This window comes from Lathamus discolor, chromosome Z, assembly GCF_037157495.1.
Source record: "Lathamus discolor isolate bLatDis1 chromosome Z, bLatDis1.hap1, whole genome shotgun sequence".
Taxonomy (NCBI): Eukaryota; Metazoa; Chordata; class Aves; order Psittaciformes; family Psittacidae; genus Lathamus; species Lathamus discolor.
In genome coordinates this window covers 92,904,196-92,926,483 of record NC_088909.1, presented here as the reverse complement: position 1 = coordinate 92,926,483, position 22,288 = coordinate 92,904,196, and the positions used below count along the sequence as shown (strand labels likewise).

Below are 22,288 nucleotides of genomic sequence, written 5' to 3'. Positions count from 1 at the left end.
TGTGCCACCAATGAAGACACTGCTGCAACTACTGGGACCCCAAGTGTTTCCTGCAATATGGGTGACAGAATATATTTTCATTTACACCTCTGAGGACCTTTATTTTTCTGCCAAAGAGTAAGTCAAATTTCACTCTCTTACTTCCTTTATCCTCAGTCACAAGTAGAGGCATAATTAGGAAAGAAGAACAAAGATATCTGAATTGAAGAGAGTATTTGGTTGTAGGTTTGTAGTTCATATATGGTCTGTTGCAAAAGCATTACTGCAACAGAACAAAGCTATAGAAAATCAAAAGAAAGGAATCCTTATAATACTGAAATATTTTATAGAATTTCAATAAATAATTTCTTAGCATTTGCTATGATAGTAAAATAAAAAACAAAATGAGAATGCAAATGTTGTAATAAGACATTATGAAAAATACTGGAATTTTACAGAACAAACTTGTGTTGACAGAGAAACAGATGGGACAACTTAATTTTAAATAAATACTGAAGTCACAGCAAACCTGTAACAATATATGCAGTAATCCCAATTATCCTCCTTTACACATACGTGTGGTTAAGATGAACAGCCTTTTCAGAAAAGCTCATTCACTGATGCAGGTTCGGGTTTTTGCTGGCTTTTTAACAGTTTGCTAGAATCCTCACAGTGCATATTAGTATTTGAATAAAGAACTTCAGTGTGCATTAACTGTAAAAAGGCCTACACACAAATATTGAGTCTTTAGTTTTAAAACAGTATTTCTGGCCCTGGCAACCCCACAGCTGAGCAGAACTTGAACAACCAAAGGTAACAGAGAATATCAGAAAAGTTATTGAGAAATTCCTCGTACACAAAGTCATGGATTACTCAATGCACTGTCAATACTCTATTTGTGTAAACATTAGGGGAAAAAAAAAAAAAAAGAAAAAAACCCCTGTGTAAATCTGAATAATATATTAACAGATTTTCAAGAAAAAAAAAATCCTCAGGTTTTTTCTTTTTTGTACGTTTGGGGTTTGTTATTTTCTGTTTGTTTGTTTGTTTAATAGGTTTCCTAGTTTATTTGTATGATTCTTCACTAACAATTCCTTTCCAGACCAACTAAAATTTTGGTCATTTCAGGTTCGAACAGAACAAGTTACTGTTTCATGTCAGACTGATGTAACAGATTTTCTAAACATGTAAACTATTTTAAGAAAACATTTATGCTTATAAAGATTCTAGCATGACTAATGATATGCTGCAGTATCAACAAATCCTCATCAGAACAACGTCATTATATTCAAAACTCCGCTTCCAGTATCACAGAGACGATTGTTCTCAGATGCTAGGGATTGGGTAACTCATGTTTCTCCAGGGCGACATCTGCATCTGCTGCTGAATCACTGCAAGAAGGGTTGGGAGAATGGTTTCCCCTTTTTGAACCAAATGTCATTATGCACTGGATAGAAGAGATTTCTGTAGAAATAATAGACTCAGTTCTCAGCATACATCCATCCCCACAGAAGGTGGTCCCTAATGGACTGCCTGAAGCAAAAACTCAGCAGTACTCCATCCTCATCCTCCCTGAACTGTGGGACTCTTCACAGATCCTGAACTTCCTGAACTCCCTTCCATTCTTCATTTCTGTTTCAACCCAGCTTGCTCTCTACTCATCTCTTCTGCTTTACTGCCAGTAAAGTCTTGGGAGATGGCAGGGAAAGAGGTGAAGAAGATTTTGTCACCAGTCCCTTTCCATTCCTGCTGTTATGCCTTACGTCTGGATTATCCCATTTTCAAAAACTGTAATGTCCTGTCCAACACTGAACTCAAAACCTAGGAACATTCTTTGATTTTTGGCTTTCCTTACACCCGTAGAGCATCTAAGATTTTTACAAAAGCGTAATGGCTTGAAGGAATCCTGGGGAGGGAAAAATCTAACCAAACAAAAACCCAAAAACTCGAACAGTTCAGAACTGAGAATAGATAGGAAAGGATTTCATCTCACCTTATAATAGTAGGTCTTTCCTTCTTGGTCTTTGACAACCACAACACTGCCCCAGTAACATGCACCCAGAATGATGATCCCTTCCCTATCCTGTCACTTGAAAACACATCATGGTTTCATGAAATCTCACAGGTATGCCATCATCTCCATGTCCAGCTCTCATGCAAGCTCACCACCCTCACAATCAAGAATTTCTTCCTAATATCTAATCTCAATCTCCCCTTTGTCAGTTTAAAGCCATTCCCCTATGTCCTGTTACTACCTGTCCTTGTAAAGTCCAGAATTCTTGTTGGCCCCTTCAGGTACTGGAAGCTGCTCTAAGGCCTCCCTGAGAGGAGCCTTCTCTTCTCCAGCCTGAACAAACTCAACTCTCTCTGTCGTCCTTCGCAGGAGAGGTGCTCCATCCCCCTGATCACCTCCATGGCCCTCCTCTGGACTCGCTCCAACAGGTCCACATCCTTCTTATGCTGGGGGCCCCAGAGCTGCATGCAGTACTTACTTCTTTTTCAAGAGCATGACTAGGAATTCACTATTCAGAGAAACACTTTTCTTTGTTAAATGAGCCACGTACATTGGTATAGCATAGTTATTTGTAAGCTGCATTATCCATCTAAAAATTATCAACAATTCCAATTGTTCTTTTGATCTAATAAAAATATATTGGGATTTTTATCTGCCATGTCTTTGTTTATAGTAAAGCATAATCTAAACAGAAATCCACGTAAACAAAAATTATTCTTATTGTTTGGATTCTTCATGTCACCATTTATTATAAAGGGATTTTCAGAAAAAGTAGGGCCATTCTAGACAAATTAATTTAAAAACCCTTTAAAATAATTTTACAGTTCCTTTTCAGATCATCTGAATTTGTTTTTTGCGCATCATTGTTTCCTCCCATACTAGGGCTCAAAAAGAACAGACAAACCCAGCTTCTTCCAACATTTTCAGTTTCTCATTTTAATTTCTTTATATGGTCACTTGCATTCTGCAGTAATAAATATTTACTACCCAACTTGCTATTCATATGATCATTTAACTATGCAATGATTAAAGCAAAAATGACCTGCTAAATATTTACATTGAACAGTCTTGCAACTGTATGAAATTGATGAAATTGTTTTGCTGTTCACATCTAGCTGGGATGTGAATCTACGTGGAGATTACTTTTTAAGTTGTTTATCTTTGTATATTGTGTTTTGTTTACATTATTTTGAGAATCTTTTTTTATCTAAAACATCTTCCTAACAGGTCTGAGGAAATTCTGTAATCAGAACAGGACACATGTAAATAAGAGTTACTTCTACATTGTTCTAAACAAGGCAGAATTAATATTTCCTAAGCATCAGTTTAATAATGTCCTCCTCTCCTGCAAATGTGTTCATAACTGAAGTCTGACAAATAACTCTTCTGTTCCTGCAACAGCCACAGTTGTGAAGGAAGCAGCCAATACTCAAAATAGCAGAGTCCAGCTCCAAAACAATCTTCAAATATCAGGGGATACACCTTGGACGAGAAGAAGTATTTGCAGTGCGGGGATTGCAAATATTAAGGTCATTAAGGTCACTATGATCTCAAAACAGGGTAGGAATCCATATTTTGGCTATTTGCTGCAGTAATCTGAAGATAAATAGTTTCAGAAACAGTTTCTTGAGAAACCAAAAATCTGCCCCTGATTTAACTTTGCTATGCATGTCCTTGTCATAAAGTACACAGATTTGCAACAGCTGGTCTTTAAGAATTCAGATAGGTGAACTAATGCGAGAGGCTTGACCGGAGTAAGGATGGGACAGGCTGCAGAGAGAACCTGCATTTTCATTCTTGGTTTTGGGCTAAGTTTTTGTAGTACCTGCTGCTGGAGGCATTATCTGCTCAAAACTGTTAGCTGAGATATGCTCATGCATACTCACTGAAGCTAAACCTCCTCAGGTGTCACTGTTCAAAACAGTTTTCCAGACTGTTAAGTAATAATGTCTACAACCAGTATATTGACAGGATTTCCAAAAAGAAACCATTTTCCCCTAATTAGCTGAAACTACAAAAGGCTTGAACTATGGCAAATTATTATGAAGATGCCAAAATAAAAAGAAGTAATAATACCCTGGAATTAAGCCTCACATACGCAGTCAACTTGGCCCATAAAGCATCAGCAGGCCCAGACAGCACAGTTTCAAATGTGCTCCAGCTCCCTGGCACCAGTAAGAGCTTCCGCAGATACTGACAAACCTGGACATTCTCCTGCAGTGGTTACTTAGCTTTAAGACTCTTAAGGCATCAAAAAGACATTGTTTATCTACAAAATTGTTTCCAGACATAAACAACAGAGAAGAAACTGGCAGGATAACAGATTATTAGCCCTCACATCCCTAAGGTGGCTCTTTTCACGAGAGTCATCCTCCAATTTTCTGCTAGCAGAAAACTATATTAAACACTGTCCGTGACTCAAGATCAAAATGCATTAAAATATTCTCAAATACATCATAATCTAAGTAAAACTGGGATCAACTTTTCACACTTGCTTTTGAAAATATTGTTTGTAATTCAAAGATATTTTTATTCTAGCTTTGTCGTAAAGAAAAATGCGAAAGAACTTCCTCTGCAGTTTCACACACATATCAGTATCACAACTATAAAGTAAGAAATCGTAGACAAGAGGAAAAAAAGCACTTGTGATCAGTGCAGTCATTACCTTTTCACCTATCTTTCTGACAACAATATTTAGAAAGACAATACAATCTTAAAATAGACTGAGAAGACTTTTGATATACTGTCTACTAGGAAGTTTATGTTTTAAAAGTTCTAGCATTTTTTTAAATGGTAATTTAGAACATATATTCAATGGCTTCCCCTGGTACTAGGGATCAGCAACTTTTATATATAAAAGAAATCCATTAATTGCTTTCACTTTCAGATAAGTAAAAGAAAATGCAGCAAATGGTTATACTCTATGAATGTCTTTACATACGTGATCTTAGATTATAACAGTTCAGTTGGAAGGGACCTAGAATGATCATCTAGTCCAGCTACAATCTTGAAAACAGCCCTAAATATAAAAACCAAAAAAACTCCCCAAAACCATCACGCTGCCAAACACGTAGCAGCTTCACCACCGAACTAGAAAAGCCTCCTGATCCAATTGTGTTTCTCCTTTGGCCAGTCCTTCATGGCTTCCACAAGTCTACAACAGATTCAGACAATTGTCTGTTTGCTCATCATAGCCTGTTCCTAAAATACAGTGGCTATGGACAACTTCCAATGCATCCTATCTGCGACTCTGAAATACTGCTCTGGCCCTTGAGGAAAGCAACTCTCAGCTTGTATACTGGTTCAGATCACAGGAATCCACTGCAATATCCAGCTTCCAATACTATTACACAAAGCAGCACAAATTCCAAAATAAAAATCAACCAGTTGGTAATCAAAGTAATGCTCCTGTTCCCTTGCAAAGCAATTTACAGTGCTTTTATCGCCATAAGTTTCCTGTAACATTCTAAGCTTTTAACAGAAATCCGACTAATCAACAGCTGTTACAATCAGAAGCACTTTTGTGATGGAAAAGCAAAAGCATATCCCATCACCAAGATACTTATTAATATATATATATGTAATTAAGTACACTGGTTCAGAACTGCACCCTGTCTTTAGGAAACAGTGGCCAAACTGATATGCTACCATCTTCCATCTGCTAAGTAACTAAATTTATTTTCACTTGTAATTCTTTTTATTTACTAATTCAGGAGATTTCCAAAACAGTAGTCAGAACTGACTTATACATGATTAATCTTCATCACTGTGATTTTAGTCTAAAAATTTTGCAGCATACCCATCAACTCAAATACTTTCATCTGAGTTTTACAGTCCGGTTAATATACACAGTCTTTATTTCAGCATGGCTCAGCTGAAATCACTTAGCAGCTATCTGAAAACACTTAAATATGTGCTACTGTCACAGGAACAACAAAACTTACAAGGAACTTTGACACTGGGACATAAACACCACAGCAGCTGACATAAGAGAAGTAATAGGTACAACATTTAAATTGGCATCTTAATTTATGGTTTCTAGAATGAAATGTCAAGTTTACTTTCTTAATTTCATTTCAAAATTAAAAAAAAAACACCCCATCAAACAACAAAAAACCCCCAACGAAACAAAAACCTAGGAAACAGCCAACCAGCAACTGAACACAGGAAAAAAGGTTTACATTCACTTAGTAGTATTTTGACCTAGCTTCTCCTGTAATTTTTCCTGATAACTTGAATAATGTGAAATACCCCCTCCAATCATGCCTAAGAAATGAATTAGGTTAAATTACATTTCATAAATTAAACAAGTTATTTAGATATTCTTACAAATAGCCATTATAGTTCTGAACTGAACTACTCATGACGTTGCTTAATATTTACAGCATGCAGCTTCTACAGGATAATTTCTACCTAAGCAAAGTATGGAGAAAACACATTAAAATAAAATAGAAAATTTTGAAAAACTGGAACAACTGTACTTCCCAACAATAAATATAACTAACATCTGCTGCAGAAACTGCTTGGCACTTGTACAGTTTTGTGAGGGATTTTTGTTGTAGATAAATATTTTTTCTACAGTTCCTATTACGCACCACTCAACTCAGACATTTTCTTTAATTATACTCCAAGGAGTCTTTTCATATGCATTAAGGAAAGGCAATTTGTTGCATAGGAGAATGAATACATACTTCATAATTTCATCTGTCTTCTGATACATAAAAAAGGAAATACCTATAATTAATGGACTTAGTTCTGCTAAAATATTTAATAAAACACTTAATGCTTAACATTATTTTTGTTAAATCCCGAAATATGCTGGTTTTGAAATAAGGGAAGGTCTTATGATTCAGCATTTTACTTTCATTTCAAATGTCTATAATGAGGACAACAGCACAGCAAAGACTCTGGAAAAGCAAGAAATTTCTATTTTAACATCAGCTATACTGACCAAATAATGATCCCACTTTGCATACACAGCAAACATAAGGCATCATTTTTTTCAGGGACAAAAGAACAACTTTGTGGCATTCCCCTTAGCTATTCTTGTAACTTTGATCACCACTATTCTTAAATAAAGCATTTCAAAGACATATACTGAGTTCCTGATAGAAGGTTATTTTTCCTGAAAATATGCATAAGCTGTACACATTTAACAAAATTATTGCATTCAGCATATCATAAAGACTCAAAGCAATCAAGATTTGTTTGCTATGATAATATACTGAAAGATTTCTTTTTTTAAGGGCATGCCGTAGAAACATATTTAAATGATATTGTAAGCATGTAAAGATCTACTCCTCTGCTGAGGTATCAAGCAATTGGTAATGATGGATGAGGAGAAAATAAGGGTACTGCCAATAAAAGAGAAGAAATGCTAACTTTAAAATATGCAAAAGATTCAGTTCAGGCTCAAAAGTCTATCCATGCGGGCTCAGCTCCAAAACAGAGAGTTACATGTATAATTTGCTGTAAAACAAAGTAACTGGCATTATACTCACTATTCTTATGAAAACGGACAAAGAACATTTCTTGAACATTATTTAGAATCAAAATCCTCAGTTAACTTCAAACTAAGTTAGGCATTTAAAAAAAGAAAAAAGTAGTAAAAAAAAAAATCTTAAATCATGTGAAAAAAGCATTTCCATTGATGGAAACTGTAATCTATACTGCTCTATGAAAAAAGTAAAAATCAAAACACCTTGGGTATATTGTATTAATAAAATGAAACCAGTTGTGTTTCAGAATATGGTGATTTTTTTAAGTGGAAGATTTAGGAATATGTGCTTTGCTTTTACACTGCACAGTAAACTAGAGGAAATAAATAAACTGATATCTAAAAATCCACATTACATCTCCTTTAAATACTTCTTCCTAAATCTGTTTTTAGATGAACAAATCTTCGAACTTGAAGTTCTATCCCTGCACTATTTCAGTTTACTTTTTATGTAACTTGCAACTAAACCCAAATTCCCCCTGCCCTCTCCTATATTCTTTCTTTTTCCTAAGCACAGATTTTTGGAGGAAAGGGCCAAAAATTTCACAAAACATTTTACAGTATAGCTAACGCAGTTATAGCTTATTCTCTTGCTCTCGTGTTAAAAACATTGCTGTTCTACAGTCACATTTACATTTATCCTTCTTAACACGTAATAAGCTTAACTTTTTATCCACTATTTCTTTTGTATAAGAAAGGAGGTATGAACAGCAATAAAGCAGTATAGAAAGTACAAATAACTATACTGTACAAATAGCAGTTATCCTACAGATCAGTAAGTTTTGCATTGAACTGAACTGGCATTCTCCAAAAAGATCAGCTTTTAACATCTTAGACAAAGTGCATCTGAGAAGGCACCAAGTTTAGATGCAATGCAGCCACACAACAAGGTGCCGAACTAGTTTTCACTCTGTTGTAATAAAAAACACCACTCACAGAACAAACAGATTTCACATACAATCTTTAATAGGAAGAGTCCTTTAGATAACATTTATGAATAGAATGACACAACCAAATTGTAACATCTTCCTACAAACTTCAGAAGAAATGTATGTGACATAATAGGAATGTAGGTAAGACGAATTTTTCAGAAACTTAAAAGCAAAAGGTATACTGAATAGAACAATTATATAATTTACTATGTGATAGCTACAAGGTAGACACAGACACTACTCCTTAACGAAGAAAATCAGAACTAGTTTAGGACTTTAGAACAAGAACTGCAACTCTGCTTCCACATCAGTACACAGCAGTTCAGAAAAAAGCTTTTACATAAAAGACAATCTATGGCTACGATATATCGCTTTAAGCAGTTGCAAAGAATGGAGTAATGGGACAGTGCAAGATTAAAACTAACAGCAAACAAATAAACAAGATTAACAAAAAATCACTGTCCCAGCAGCATTTGATAAAGAGTAGTTTAAAAACGCCTTTTTTCCCTTAAGCAAAATATGGTGAAAGCAGGAGAACCATTTGCATCCAAGTATTACTTGGCTTTTTTCCAGAACAACTAAGCCTGCACAGAGTGCATTGGACTAAGTTCTTAGGGGCTGGGACTGTTCTTGGTCTGCATACTTACAGTGAAGAGTAACTGAGGCCAGTCCATAACTAGGATGTCAGGGTAATAATTTATACTGGGTCAGTGATGTGCAGATAGCAAATAAAAACAGGCAAAACACAGCCACATTAACATACCTCTTGCACGGAGCGAGCTGCTGGCTTGTCTTGATGATTGGCCAGTATTAAAAACGGCAAAGTACATAACTGTGGGTGCTGGAGAGCAGAATGCAGTTCATTCCTAGCAGTTTCTAGATCATCTTCGGAGGAGGCACTGTCTAATACAAATATTACTCCTTGGGATCCTTGGTAGTAACGACTCCAGTACTTCCTGATATTGTCAGCCCCTAGCAAGAAAATAATAAGAACTAATTAAAATACAAATAATTAAAGAGATTTATCACTTCTATCTGAAAATAACCCTTCTACTTAGAACAACCAAAGCAATAGACTAGATTTTCTCTCCTACATAATCACCACTGAAAGCATAAGAATGAAAAAAGTAACACACTCACAAACATCAAATTAACATTGTTTAAATAAGAAAGGAATTTGGCTCAATACAGTTTTCATCCCTAAAAGTTTCTGCTTCATCAACGAGTACTGGCAGAACTACTGAATTCCCAGTGCCACACAACCCTATACCTTCTCACTGTAATATCTTGGTACTAGTATCTAAAACTTTGCCCACTCTTTTTTACTTAGTGCTGCAGATCCTTGCTATAACCTGTAGCTTCTGTCATGCCAGTTGCTCATTTCTGAGCATGATCAGGTCTTTCAGTTCACCTACAAGCCATCAGACAACCACTTCATAATTGGGGAAAAAAAGTGTCAGAAAATCTATTAACATAATTAGACACTTAGTGAGGAGAATGGTGATACACCAGTGAGTTGAACAGTGGATGAGAAGCTACAGTGACAATGTGCAAAGGTATTCATTTCAACTACTTTCGCTCTGTCAACCACATTAAGGATTCTGGAAAAGCCCAACAGTAGACACATGAGTGAATGTACAGGCTTATATGCCACAGTAATTTTTAGAACACAGTTCAGCAGCACTCAGCCATCTCAACAGAAGCCAAGCAATAAGGTTATCCACAGAAAGCTTTTGTCTCCCTTGGGGAGTAGCATATGTTGTAACATTGAGGTAGGGAAAAAAAGTATATATTTGACAGCTGTCAAACTATCTAAACTATGATTTGGATATGGGCTATTCTTTGTATGTCTGAATCTGGCATTACACTCATGGGGACTAACACTAAAAAGTGAACAGCAGCAATACCCCAGTAGAAAACTTGACATGTCGGCAAGAGAGTGATTTGCAGAAATGGGCTGATCCTTTACAGACACTTTTCTGAATCTGAGATCGACAGAAATGAACTTTAATGTAGACACACATACCAAGTGCTGATAAGAATAAAACTCAATTTTTTTAGTGAAACAAAACTTCACAAAAGTTCTGAGCAACATGTTGGCACAAAATTGTAATTGGATGCAACACTATTATTATAATGATATAATACCTAAAATATTTGCTTAATTTATACATTGTGCAACAGAAAGACAGTCACTAATCAAAGGGATCTGGACAGGCTGGATCAATGGGCTGTGACCAATTGTATGAGGTTCAACAAGGCAAAGTGCTGGGTCCTGCATATGGGCCACACCAACCCCCGGCAACGCTACAGGACTGGGGCAGAGTGGCCGAAAAGCTGCTCATGGAAAAGGACCTCAGGGTGCTGACTGACAGAGCTGAGAACGATACAGCTTGTGCCCAGGCAGACAAGAAAGCAAACAGCATCCTGGCCTGTATCAGCAATGGTGCGGCCAGCAGGGCCAGGGCAGCGATCATCCCCCTGTACTGGCACTGGTGAGGCTGCACCTCGAATCCTGTGTTCAGTTCTGGGCCCCTCACTACAAGAGAGACATTGAGGTGCTGGAGCAGGCCCAGAGAAGGGCAACAGAGCTGGTGAAGGGTCTGGAGCACAAGTGTGATGAGGAACGGCTGAGGGACCTGGGGGTGTTTAGTCTGGAGAAGAGAAGGCTCAGGGAGGACCATATAGCTCCCTACAACTGCCTGAAAGGAGGATGGAGCTAGTAGGTGGCCACTCTCTTCTCCCAAGGAACAAGCGATAAGGCAAGAGGTAACGGCCTCAAGCTGTGACAGGGGAGGTTTAGGTTAGACATAAGGCAAAAGTTCTTCACTGGAAGGGTGGTCAGGCATTGGAACAGGCTGCTCAGGGAGGCGGTGGAATCACTGCCCCTGGAAATGTCCAAAAAACGTGCACATGAGGCCCTCAAAGGCAGAATTGGCAGTCCTGGGGTAAAGGTTGGACTTGATCTTAAAAGTCTTCTCCAACCTAATTGATTCTATGATTCAATGGTGAAGTAACAAATACCTAAAAAGGAATTTACACTATGTAATTTAGGCATGGAACTCAAGAGTATCCAAATCTCACTCCATGGGGTTCCTGTCTCCTCTGTACCAGCCACACTGGAACCTTAGGCACCCTGTTTCTGTATTCTGCATCTAGCACAATTTAGGTGGTTAACAAACACTGTGAACACATGCTTTTTTCTACAGAGAATACCAGAGTCATACCTGAACAGTTTTTCTGCAAGACAGCTAAACAGTTAATTATTTAAATGTAAATGATCATGGGATTTAGTCAAGATCTTGCTTAATTTCCCTACTAATTTAAACAGAATCAAAGTAACAATGCAGGAACAGGACAGCTGTTTAATTTATTTTATCATCAATCTCTGAAGATAAACATTACACGCACAGAAGAGAGATTGCATTGAAAGCTAATTCTGTGTTTCCTGTACCACCAGAGTATCTACCAACTGTACTGATAAAGCATTTCACAGCATCTGTCAGATGTTCCAGTCTTTCCAAACATCTGTCTATGTCAGAACCAAGTAGAGCAAGTTGCCAGAGGGACACTACTTGCATAGCCACACACAGCTGTGTCACAGGCATCTGAAATACCACATTACTCTAAAACCTGTTAGAGAATGATTTTCAGGGAACTGAAAGGCTAACACCCTGATCAGTTCCTTGAAGGTCTCTTTTTTTTTTTTTTCCTAGCAATGTAACATCTGTCTTATTTACTCTAAGCTTCATCCAGCTACTTCTCAATCAAATGTCACTGCTAGAACCTGAGTCTTACCTTTGTAACTGAAATATTTCTAAAGAGAAAAATTTTGTGGTGAACTGCAGAGCATCGAATCTGTGGTATCCAGGCACATGTATCCCTACATGGGACACTGGAGCCAGAAAAACAGTATGCTGATTTGTGGACCTTACGGTCCTGTCTGCTTGGTTCAAGTTCTTTAGCTGCTCAATTTTGTTTCTCCATTATCAACTGTCCCAAAAGAAACATCACCAAAACATAGTAGTCCTTTTCTCTCCAGATGTGGCCGGTCATCATGGCATAGTTATAACAACCAACTGACGACATCCAACAAAACCTGGTGTTTCCTTCAGGATGTTCTATTAGAATAATAACATATTCTGAATTTGCTTATGCTTCAATTCAGAGGAAATCACAGCCTGAGGTTTAAGAATAAAAAAAATCTGCACTAAGCAGACAAGAAGAGCTATCAGCAACTGGAAAACACAACTTCTACATGACAAATAAGCTCATATTCTTTTAACTCTGCATACCCAGGGAGCATAACCTGTTCTTAGTCTCTTTTTCCAGAAGTAGTTATCCTGGGCAGAAAATGCTGGCTTGTGATGAGTGATCCATCACCCTTTATGGCATGACAAACTCAGTCTTTAGACCAATCAGTTGTTTTTAAAGGTGCAGTTTAGCACAGACTACCCTATGAATTAATCTTTTCATCTCTTCTAAAGATTTCTACAATAAGGAAATTCAAAAGTCAGACTTCTTTGGCAATCCATAATGTAATGTACCTCCACTAAACAAACTCAGACTCTCAATAAAAACAGAAACTTAACTGGTACCCAAAATGTTCTATCAAGCAATAGTAACATACAGGACAAGCATTTAGGTTTGTCAGCCTAACACCAGGTGAGTTTTTTTACAGCTTTGGAGGCACACAGCTTCTTCTTCAACCACTTTCTGCCTAAACTAAGATTAAAAAAATAAAGCATAAAAAAGGAAAGAAGTAACTCAGGTAAAATTCTCCTAGGAAACATGTTATGCAAAAGGTTCACTAAAATGTGACATTCAGTGTATTTTCCAGACACAGGCAAAAGCTACAACTCATGCCTAGGCGTATGATTTTTTCCTTCATCACTGGACCCACGGGAGTGGGTTGAGTCCCGTGATGTGACTAAACCATCCAGTTTACAAAAGAAAGAGGTGAGGCACACAACACACAACAACAGTGACACACCAAAACATACTACAACACAATCACTCTACTCACTATAAAAGGTTCTATAGGCTTGACTTACTTCACAAAAGGAGTAACACCACCACCCCCCTCCTTACAAGGAATCAAAAGGGTGCTGTAATTAAACCCCTAGTCATTCAGCATTACTACAGGGCAGATCTATTCAATAACTGTTATAAATTTTACAAAGTTTTAATTTGTAATTATTAAAATATCAAATAAATTCCTTTTTTTATTTTCAGCCAAGGGTATAGTATTTCCATATTAACATTATTTATTAAAGACCTCTTAGAAGCTGGGGAGGGGGGGGAAGAGTTATGTGCAGGTTAATGCATTTCGAAAACAGGTTGCACAATTATGTGCGAGTATTATACAAAATGCAGACCTGCAAATCTCCCTTTCACCTATTAATATTTCTGCTTACATCTTCGTCCACAGATGCTTCAGGCTACCTTCAATTCCCCCCTTTTCAGTACTTTCAGGAAAACAAAACATAGAATTACAGAAAAACGTCACTGAAAGCAATTTAAAGGTGTCAAATTTGTTACTTGTCAAACTTGCATCAAGACTCCATTGAGAGCACAACGAATGTCATGTAGCCCTTGCTTCAAGACAGTCTAGCTTGTGCACCAAAGCTCTTGTTCACCTCAAAATACATCACAGCTCCGGTGAAATTATAGTCTCAAATCCAGGGGAGAATTTTTTCCTTCCCACCAAAAACAGTTAACCTGGGGCCATAAAAGATTGCAGGCTGCAAACAGTTTTTCTGCCACTTCAAACATCCACTCACCTCTAATAAAAGCCACATACCTATTTTGAAGTTTTTATAGTTGATTAAAAATTTATATAGATAATTCCTCTACTGATATCAAACAGACCATTTCTAATTATCAAAACCATGAAAAGATGTTAAAGAATATGTCAACTGCACCACAAAATCTTTTTGCATGAAAGACTGGACTATGAGTGGAGAAGTAAGGAGAGGAAGAGAAAAAGAACTCTCTTGTCCATTGTTGCAAAATCTTTAAATACACCCTAGTGTCCGACCCCACAAAAAAAACTTATTAAAAGAATTTTGAAGTAACAGTTTCTAAATCTAGTTACGGTTTATAATTTCACTTCCCATCAAAACTGACAGGTCTTCTTAGGTAATCTGGAAAGTACCTGAAATCTTAGAAATCTTGACAGATTTTTAAGAGATGCGGCTCTACCTCATCTATCCCGCACATACTCTCTATTTAGGTGTCCAAGTATTCCCTTTAATAAATACAGCATACAGATTTATTTGGTTTTTTAACACTAGCTATTTCTCAGGCTGCTAGGTCCTTTCATTTTTATAAATAAACTTTATTTGCTTTTATAAGTAAAGTTATAAATCTTAAGATACATGCTTTGTATATACATGCAACTTGTCCATGCTGACAGACACATCCACACACAGATACAGAAGTTTCCCACAGGTGTAATGCCAGTCACCATTCAATGGCTATATTGTATTACTACTGCAATAGATGCTAAACAAAAACCTTCCTCAAGGGTTTAAACCTTCATAGGGTTTAAGACCAAGTGATCACAGCAGTCCACTCCGGCGATCATATACATAGAATGGCAATAGGAAACTGGCAAGTTTTTTCCTGAAAGAGGAACATTTGGAGATTGCTAAATCAACTATAATAATCACTGCAGGAATTCAACAACAATCTGGACAAACAGCATTAAAAGAAAAAAAAAAATTGAGAAATAGATTCTGTGCCTTTATATTCAATACATACAAAAATCAGAAAAACACTTTATTATACTCATTTTCATTCTTCTTATCAAACTGATGTTTATGAAAAAAATCTCTGACATCTCTTGTCTGCCTTCCAGGCTTCTCCAGTGAGATTAATCTGGAAATTGAGCCTTCAGTATTTTCTCTATTAGCTAACTTAGGTGCTGTCTCCAACTTTGAACCTCCACCTAACTCTGCTATTTAAAACTGTCAGAACAAGCACTTGAAAGTTTTAAAAACACTGCACTTACCCTTGCCTGCAGAAAGTCAGTTTGATCTACTGAGGCATGTACTACATCTTACAATAAAATCACACAATTTGAAACAAAATTCTCCTGTTCTAGTCAGGAACATACTGTTCATTAGAAAATCTTACAGATTATATCAAAAGGAAGATAATGTGCCATGCAAAACACTCTTCACGTTTACTTAAGCCTGAAGCTTTAAAAAGTTTGCAGCAGGTGGCATAACACACTAAACCGGACTTCAGGTATCACAGCCACTCTCAAAATTACTTTTTTTATTGGTAAGGCACAGACACACAGTAAGGCCTCTCGAGCTGGCAAAGAATGGCTGGCAACAAGAAGAATCATCTTTGTCTTTACCCAGTACCCCATCTCTGCCCTTCCTCAACCTCTGCTGGAGGACTCTGTAACAGCCAGGATCTGAGAACCACCAGCACAACTCCCTAGCCAACAACTGCTGCCAACACACAGCAAGAATCAGATGTACCCTCTGCTCAGCTGCAGCCACACCTCCAGTAACAGTGCAGGTAATCTCAAATAAGGCTCAAAACACATCTTTCTCTACAGCACTTAAGACTAGGAGGTATATAAAGAAAGCAGCAAGCCACCCACAGTTCTGTACTTCTGTCTGTTTAACCCTTCTGCTGACTGGCCAAAAAAGTTTGCATCCACTTTAGCCTTTTGTTGTAGTTGTTTGGCAGGGAGTTCATAAAATGTAGGTATCATTTTGGATGCCAAACTAGGCTGCTATGCTCTGCCCTTTGATTCAGACAGAAGAAAATAGTCACAAGCCCAACAGGAGGCAGAGGCTTTTTAGCAAACCAAAGGTTCTTCTTTTCTCTCCACAAAACATCCAAACAGCAAAAACAACCAGCCCCATGCCCCACAAATTACTTAACTAGGAAATTTTGAGTTTAACTTACTATATTATACATAGCTTTGATAGGCATTGCTAGCATGGCTCCTACTTGTTTTGAATAAGATAAGCAGTAGGCTGTCTATTCAGCAAAAAGCTAATTGTACAAAAGGACAGGATTTCCAAAGAAAAGCAGGAAGATCACTATGCTGAAAATCCTTATTGAAGCTTCCTCGGGAGTCATGTTAACGAGATCCGTAAGCAGGTGCAAATGATCTCTCTTCTCTATGAAATGAGGAAACTATGTGACAGAGCCTGGGCTTAGGCACCATTTGAACAGCAGGCTGAGTATGATTGATAGCAAACAGACCTAACTTTAATGCTTTCGGAAGCTGAATGTCTCTGTGCAACTCACAGCTTGGACAGCTCATCAGGGTCATCTAAAAATTTCATCTGCTAAGACGTTCTGTAAACTGTTAGACGCAGCTATGTCGCAGATGGCATTGCATGTACTCCACAACCAGATTTTGTAGAGGTGTCAACTGCCTTTTAGTTAAATACAGTACTGAGATTTTATTGCTTTGTGTTAGTTTGTCGCTGTGAAGATGACTTAAGATGGCATTTACTTGTGGTATCGCTTTTCTGATGACTAACTAGATGAAATTTTAGCTGCTCTGTGAGGCTCCATTGCTAGAAGGCTGTTCAGTGCTCCCCTCTACCTCCACAGAGAAAAGGAGAAGATTGATTTCCCATAACTATTCAAATTTTAAATTCTGTTTAATAGCTCAATATTATTTCTTGCCTCTCCCGCACTTTTTCACAAGTTCAGGCACTGCTTGATAACTGCTGCCACCTTCTTCAGGGGTTCATGTTTCCCACTCAAATTGTACTGCATAAAAGTGTGACTCCCCCTACTAGTCTCTCTTTTGCTCTTTACTTCCAAATTAAGGCAAAATACACATGCTTTGTTTAACCAATCCTATTTATTGTTTTACCAAGCTCTCACCTAGACAATTAATTTAGCTGGCCTAAGAATACGAATTTATTACTTTAGTCACCAAGCTTAAGCAGAGGGGAGGACAGTTCTCACCCCTCTTTTTCTGGGTGTGCTCAAGCGACTGGAGACTTGAGCATCCCTGATATTAACCACTCTGCACTTGCTAGGTTCTTAACACACTACGTCTTAAATGAAGTTTCAAAGATGACTATGCAACATGTAGTCTCTATGCTTGTGAAAAAGGCCTTTGGTGGATTACAAAGATGTAATACAAACATACGACAATATATTTTAGTACATAAAACAGAGAATGTTATTAAACCCTGTAACATGTTCTTAGTATTTTTAAACTTGCTAAGGAGAAAAAGAGCTGTTCACATCCAGAATAATTCTTTTAAGTTTGACCAAGCTCAGTATCTGGCATCTCTCGGTAGTTTCTAAGTCTGTATTTACAAGATAGCAAACTAAATTATGAAGTAGACATATTCTTAAAAAAAAAGCAACTGCAATTATTACTTGACTTCCAGAACAGAGGTAAAATCTTGAGAACGGAGCTAAAATCTTGATATAGGCCTGAATATGTATCTACTTCACAACATACACTATGACTTTGCATTCTGTTATGACAGCACTGTAACAGCAAATTAATAAACACACTCAATAAATGGTGGTTTCAGGCACTGTGTCTCCAGGCTGGAATCCGTCAGAACCAAAGAAAAAGCTTTCTATTGCCTTTGCATCTTCGTCATCTGTCTTAAGTATAAACCTCAGCATTTAGCATCCCAAACTTCTTTCAGCCAAACACTGTCAGAACCTTCTGAACAACAAATGTTATCATCTGCTTTATTTCTGCAGTCTTTCCACACCCTCGAGTATGTTCGTCATACATAATTTCTACCTTAATTCCCACCAGAAATTGTAGCACCAGAACAGGAAATCATCAAATTTATAATTCTTTCTGTACCATTACTCAGCTGAGCTGCATAATATAGAGATATTTCCAGTTATCCTGGTAAAAGTACATTTTGAAAGAATGCGGACAAGGACACAGCACAGCTTCACAGTAATCTAAATTACACATATCATTTTATGGACTAAATTTTTGGCAATAAAGTGTGTGGGGATTTTGAGTTCAGGTTGGGTTTTTCTTATTTCTCAGGGAGCACGAAGTCATTATTGGTATATGAAAGCAGAAATTTAGAGAAAAGGCCGTTCAATTTGGTTAGTAAACAATGCAAGACCCTCTTTTCGGGTAATTCAAGCAGGCTCATGTTCGATTTGAAAACTACTTATTTTCTTACTTATTCAGGGTCAAAATGTTTTTAAACAGAACATTTAACATTGATGAAACTGGATAAAACCTCCATTTCCTGGTAGGAATTCAGCCTGGTTTAGGAGACAAATACCCCTAAAAAAATAACCAGAAATAGGATTTTATATATAGATATATCCTAGTATCATGTATTTTAAAGAAATATTACTGCAAAAAGAACATAGCAAACTTTGCTCTCTGTCTCTAATCCTAAAGGCTGATGAAGAGACAATCAGACAACCAGACCTGGAAGAGACAAAACGAGAGATTTTGCTATACGCTCTGCCTGAAAATTTAGAATCCCTACAGAAATCAAGAAATAAACCCCATCTTCATTAGCAGCTCCAGAGGCAACCAGCACAGTAAAAAAAAAGCAGCATCTTCAACCTCAAGGAAGGATATTGCTTCAACCAAACAAAAAGGATACTATGCAGTCAGCATCTTTTTCACGTAACTGCTTGGCTGCTGAATACAAGAACCTTCAACAGTATGATTTCTGCTGTTTTTTAAATACTGGATGTTAGTAAGTTGTTGTATGAAGACATTTGAAGCTTTCAGTTACCTAAACCCAAGACAATTTTAAAACAGAGTATCAAAAACTATATAAAGCTTCTCCCTTAGAATAATATGCAACAATGGACAGCAATTGTTAAAAAAGGTGCCTTTCTACCTGCCTCCAAGTTTCCAAGATCAAATGTGACAAGACCTCCATAGTAATGTAAAGAGAAATTATATAACACCACCATAAAAACTGAAGGGAAAAACCAGGAATAAGAACAAAAACATAGATTCCTATTCAACCATAGAAGCAGAAATTCCAAACTAAAATTTAGCAGTCCTTCAATATGTAAGATGTTTTTATTTATTTTCACATAAATAGAGCAAGAAAGCAGAAAGCTCAGGCTTTACCTTCATCAAACAGGAAAATTATCTCCCAACTAGAAGATTAAATGCTGACCACCAACTTTTGGAAGAATAATAAATTTTGGGAAGCTTGACTTAGCTCCCTTACCTAGGTAATGAAAAGCTGGCAGTGTTAAAGATCAGGCTGGACAGAGCCTTGGGTGACATGATCTATGTGAGGCTTATGCCTATGGCAGGGGGCTTGGAACTACATGATCTTAAGGTCTTTTCCAACCAAAATCATTGTATGATCCTATTATTTTTATCCAACAGATAGAAAAACCAGACAATGTCATTTCTAAGTACAGACATGTAAATAGCCATAGTTTAAGGGGAAAGAAATATAAAGGTGGACTAAAAGAATTCTAACAAACTTCCAGTCTTTGGGAAGAGATAAATGGGTGAAAAATCAAATCACTCCACTGAGATAAGGTTTCTCCTAACACACATACCTGCATGAAAGTTGTATGATCCAAAAAGGTTAAGGAAGACTCTTTAACGAGGATCTGCTGCAGAACGCTCAGACTCAATACTTCATGGAAAACCTGCATTTACCTATACAAATTATATATTTCACAGAGATTGGGCAGCAGAATGCATAAATTGGGCTGCAAATGATTCACCTTGTGGGGGGAAAAAAAAAAAAACCCACAAAAAATTCCCAAAGTGACATAAGTCCACATGAATGGGGCTTTGAGCAACCTGGTCTAGCAGAAGGTGTCCCTGCCCATGGCAGGGGGTTGGAACTGGATGATCTTTAAGGTCCCTTCCAAACCGAACCATTCTGTGATTCTATGATGCAGATAATACACTCAAGCACAACCAACAATATCCCTGTGGATGCCCTTTATAAAAAAAAACCTTCTGCTTTGTTTATAGGATACATGCTCAAACAAGAACATGTATGTTTAAATCCATGGATCAATGGTAGTAAAACCAAAATATAGTATCTGCTTATCTCAAAGCATATTCTTGAAACAATTTCAGGTAAGTCAACCATGATTAAACTTCAGTTGATTTCATGAAACTGCCTTGAGGAACCAAGTTAACTTCTACCTCAGAGCATTTAAGAGAGGTTTCAACCTTGCTGAAAATCTAATGAACAAGATTCATTCTACTATATTTACATAGGTAATAAAGAAGATCTACAGAAATTCTAGAATATAAAGATCTAAGTGTTGGGGTATTTTTAATTAGAGGAACATTAGATGAAATTAAGACTCCACAAGAACTCTTATTAAAAGAGTGTTTTCTTCCTTTTACCAGTTACCTCTTGATCACTTAAGACTCAGGGACAGAACTGGGCAGCTAAATAGCCTACATGTATACAGATAATTATGAAGAAGCACAATCACAGAACAACCATGCCTCCAAAAGCCACAAATTCAACAAGAGAATATCAAACAATATTGGATGTTAGCTGCCTTTGCATGTTTTCAGTGGTGCAGCAAATACATTGGTCTTGCTAAATGTTCGCATAGTTACCCGAGCCAATGCTCATAAGTGAAAGCTTATACATACAATAAACACTGGGAACACACTTTCTTAAGCTGCTGCTTGAGTTGTACCACAATTACAGTCCAGTTTGTATTTCTGTATAACTCAACCACTGCAGCCCAAGAAATCACATTAAGAAGATACACCACACTTAACCGCCTTCTGTTCCTCCCGCTTTTTACTTTTTGTTCTTTGTAGTCAGCATGTGTACTGACTTATTCCCAACTTTATCTGGAGAAACACAGGTTTTAAATTCCATCTACATGGATTTATAATTTTTAAATTTAAAACAAGTAACAGTTTGCTATGATAAGATTTAGACACTGCATGTTTCTATAATCAAATTATTATATAAATATGTAAATGATATACCTCCAAGCTCTTTCACATTCAGGATGGCATTCTGGAATGGCACTGCTTTTATACTAAAACCTGGGAACAGAAATTAAGAGTAACAGTAAGTTATTTGTTAAAGAGGCCATTTGCAATCAACTGCATACATTCAGAAAAGACTATATCTTTCCTCGAGAACCACGGTTTTGCATGTAAAATTCTGTTTCATTGTGCTGTTTAAAAATATCAGTTATAAGGAAGGGGAAAAGGAATAAATCAGTGCGAGCAATAAAATTTGCAATGATACTATTAAATAGTTGGCAAACATCAAATTCAGAACAAAACTTCCATCCAAGCCACCTATCATTTGGTGAGGAGTTAGTGTGGAATATACCTTTATAAAACCATCTTTTAATGTATCTAGAACTACCAGCTTAGATTTCAGACTACCAGTAATATGAAGTGATCCTTCTGCAATTTTTAGGCGACTTGGAAGATTAACATGCAATTCAAATCACTGTTTTCTTACATTTAAGCTTCACAGGTTTGGTTACAGCTAGAGTATTGACCCTTCTATACATGCTATTAACAGAAAGATCCTTTTCTTGATCTAAGTAGTATATATTAAAATGGTTAGAAACACACTAGAAGCATCTATGAATCCTCTATTAGTCTGTTATATGCTTAAAAACTTCCAGAAGCGTGATGTTTTCCCTTAACTGAAAATTCAGACAGCCAATAGAAAGGTAATGTGAAAAGCTCCCAGCAATCCATCAATGTAAATTCTGCATGTTTAGTGCATACATATAAATGAATATATCACTTTATATAGGAAAAATTATGTCTCCTGTTTCAGCATAAAATATCCAGATAGACACTGAATTTATTTCCATTTAGCACAAGTGGTTTCAACATGATTACATACCTGTGAACTGAGTAAAGGAGTTTTGAAAAAAAGT

General features: G+C 36.9%; 1 protein-coding gene across 3 annotated transcripts in view; it reads right to left on the bottom strand.

The window, feature by feature from the left end:
• ARL15 (ADP ribosylation factor like GTPase 15) overlaps positions 1-22,288 on the bottom strand; it is a 223,163-nt gene that overhangs the window by 118,755 nt on the left and 82,120 nt on the right. For all 3 annotated transcript variants that reach the window (XM_065662343.1, XM_065662342.1, XM_065662344.1), the window contains 2 exons: positions 21,369-21,428; positions 9,186-9,394 (listed from right to left, as the gene is read on the bottom strand). In XM_065662343.1, the coding sequence (XP_065518415.1) occupies positions 9,186-9,394; positions 21,369-21,428 (269 nt within the window). The remainder of the gene's footprint in view (positions 1-9,185; positions 9,395-21,368; positions 21,429-22,288) is intronic.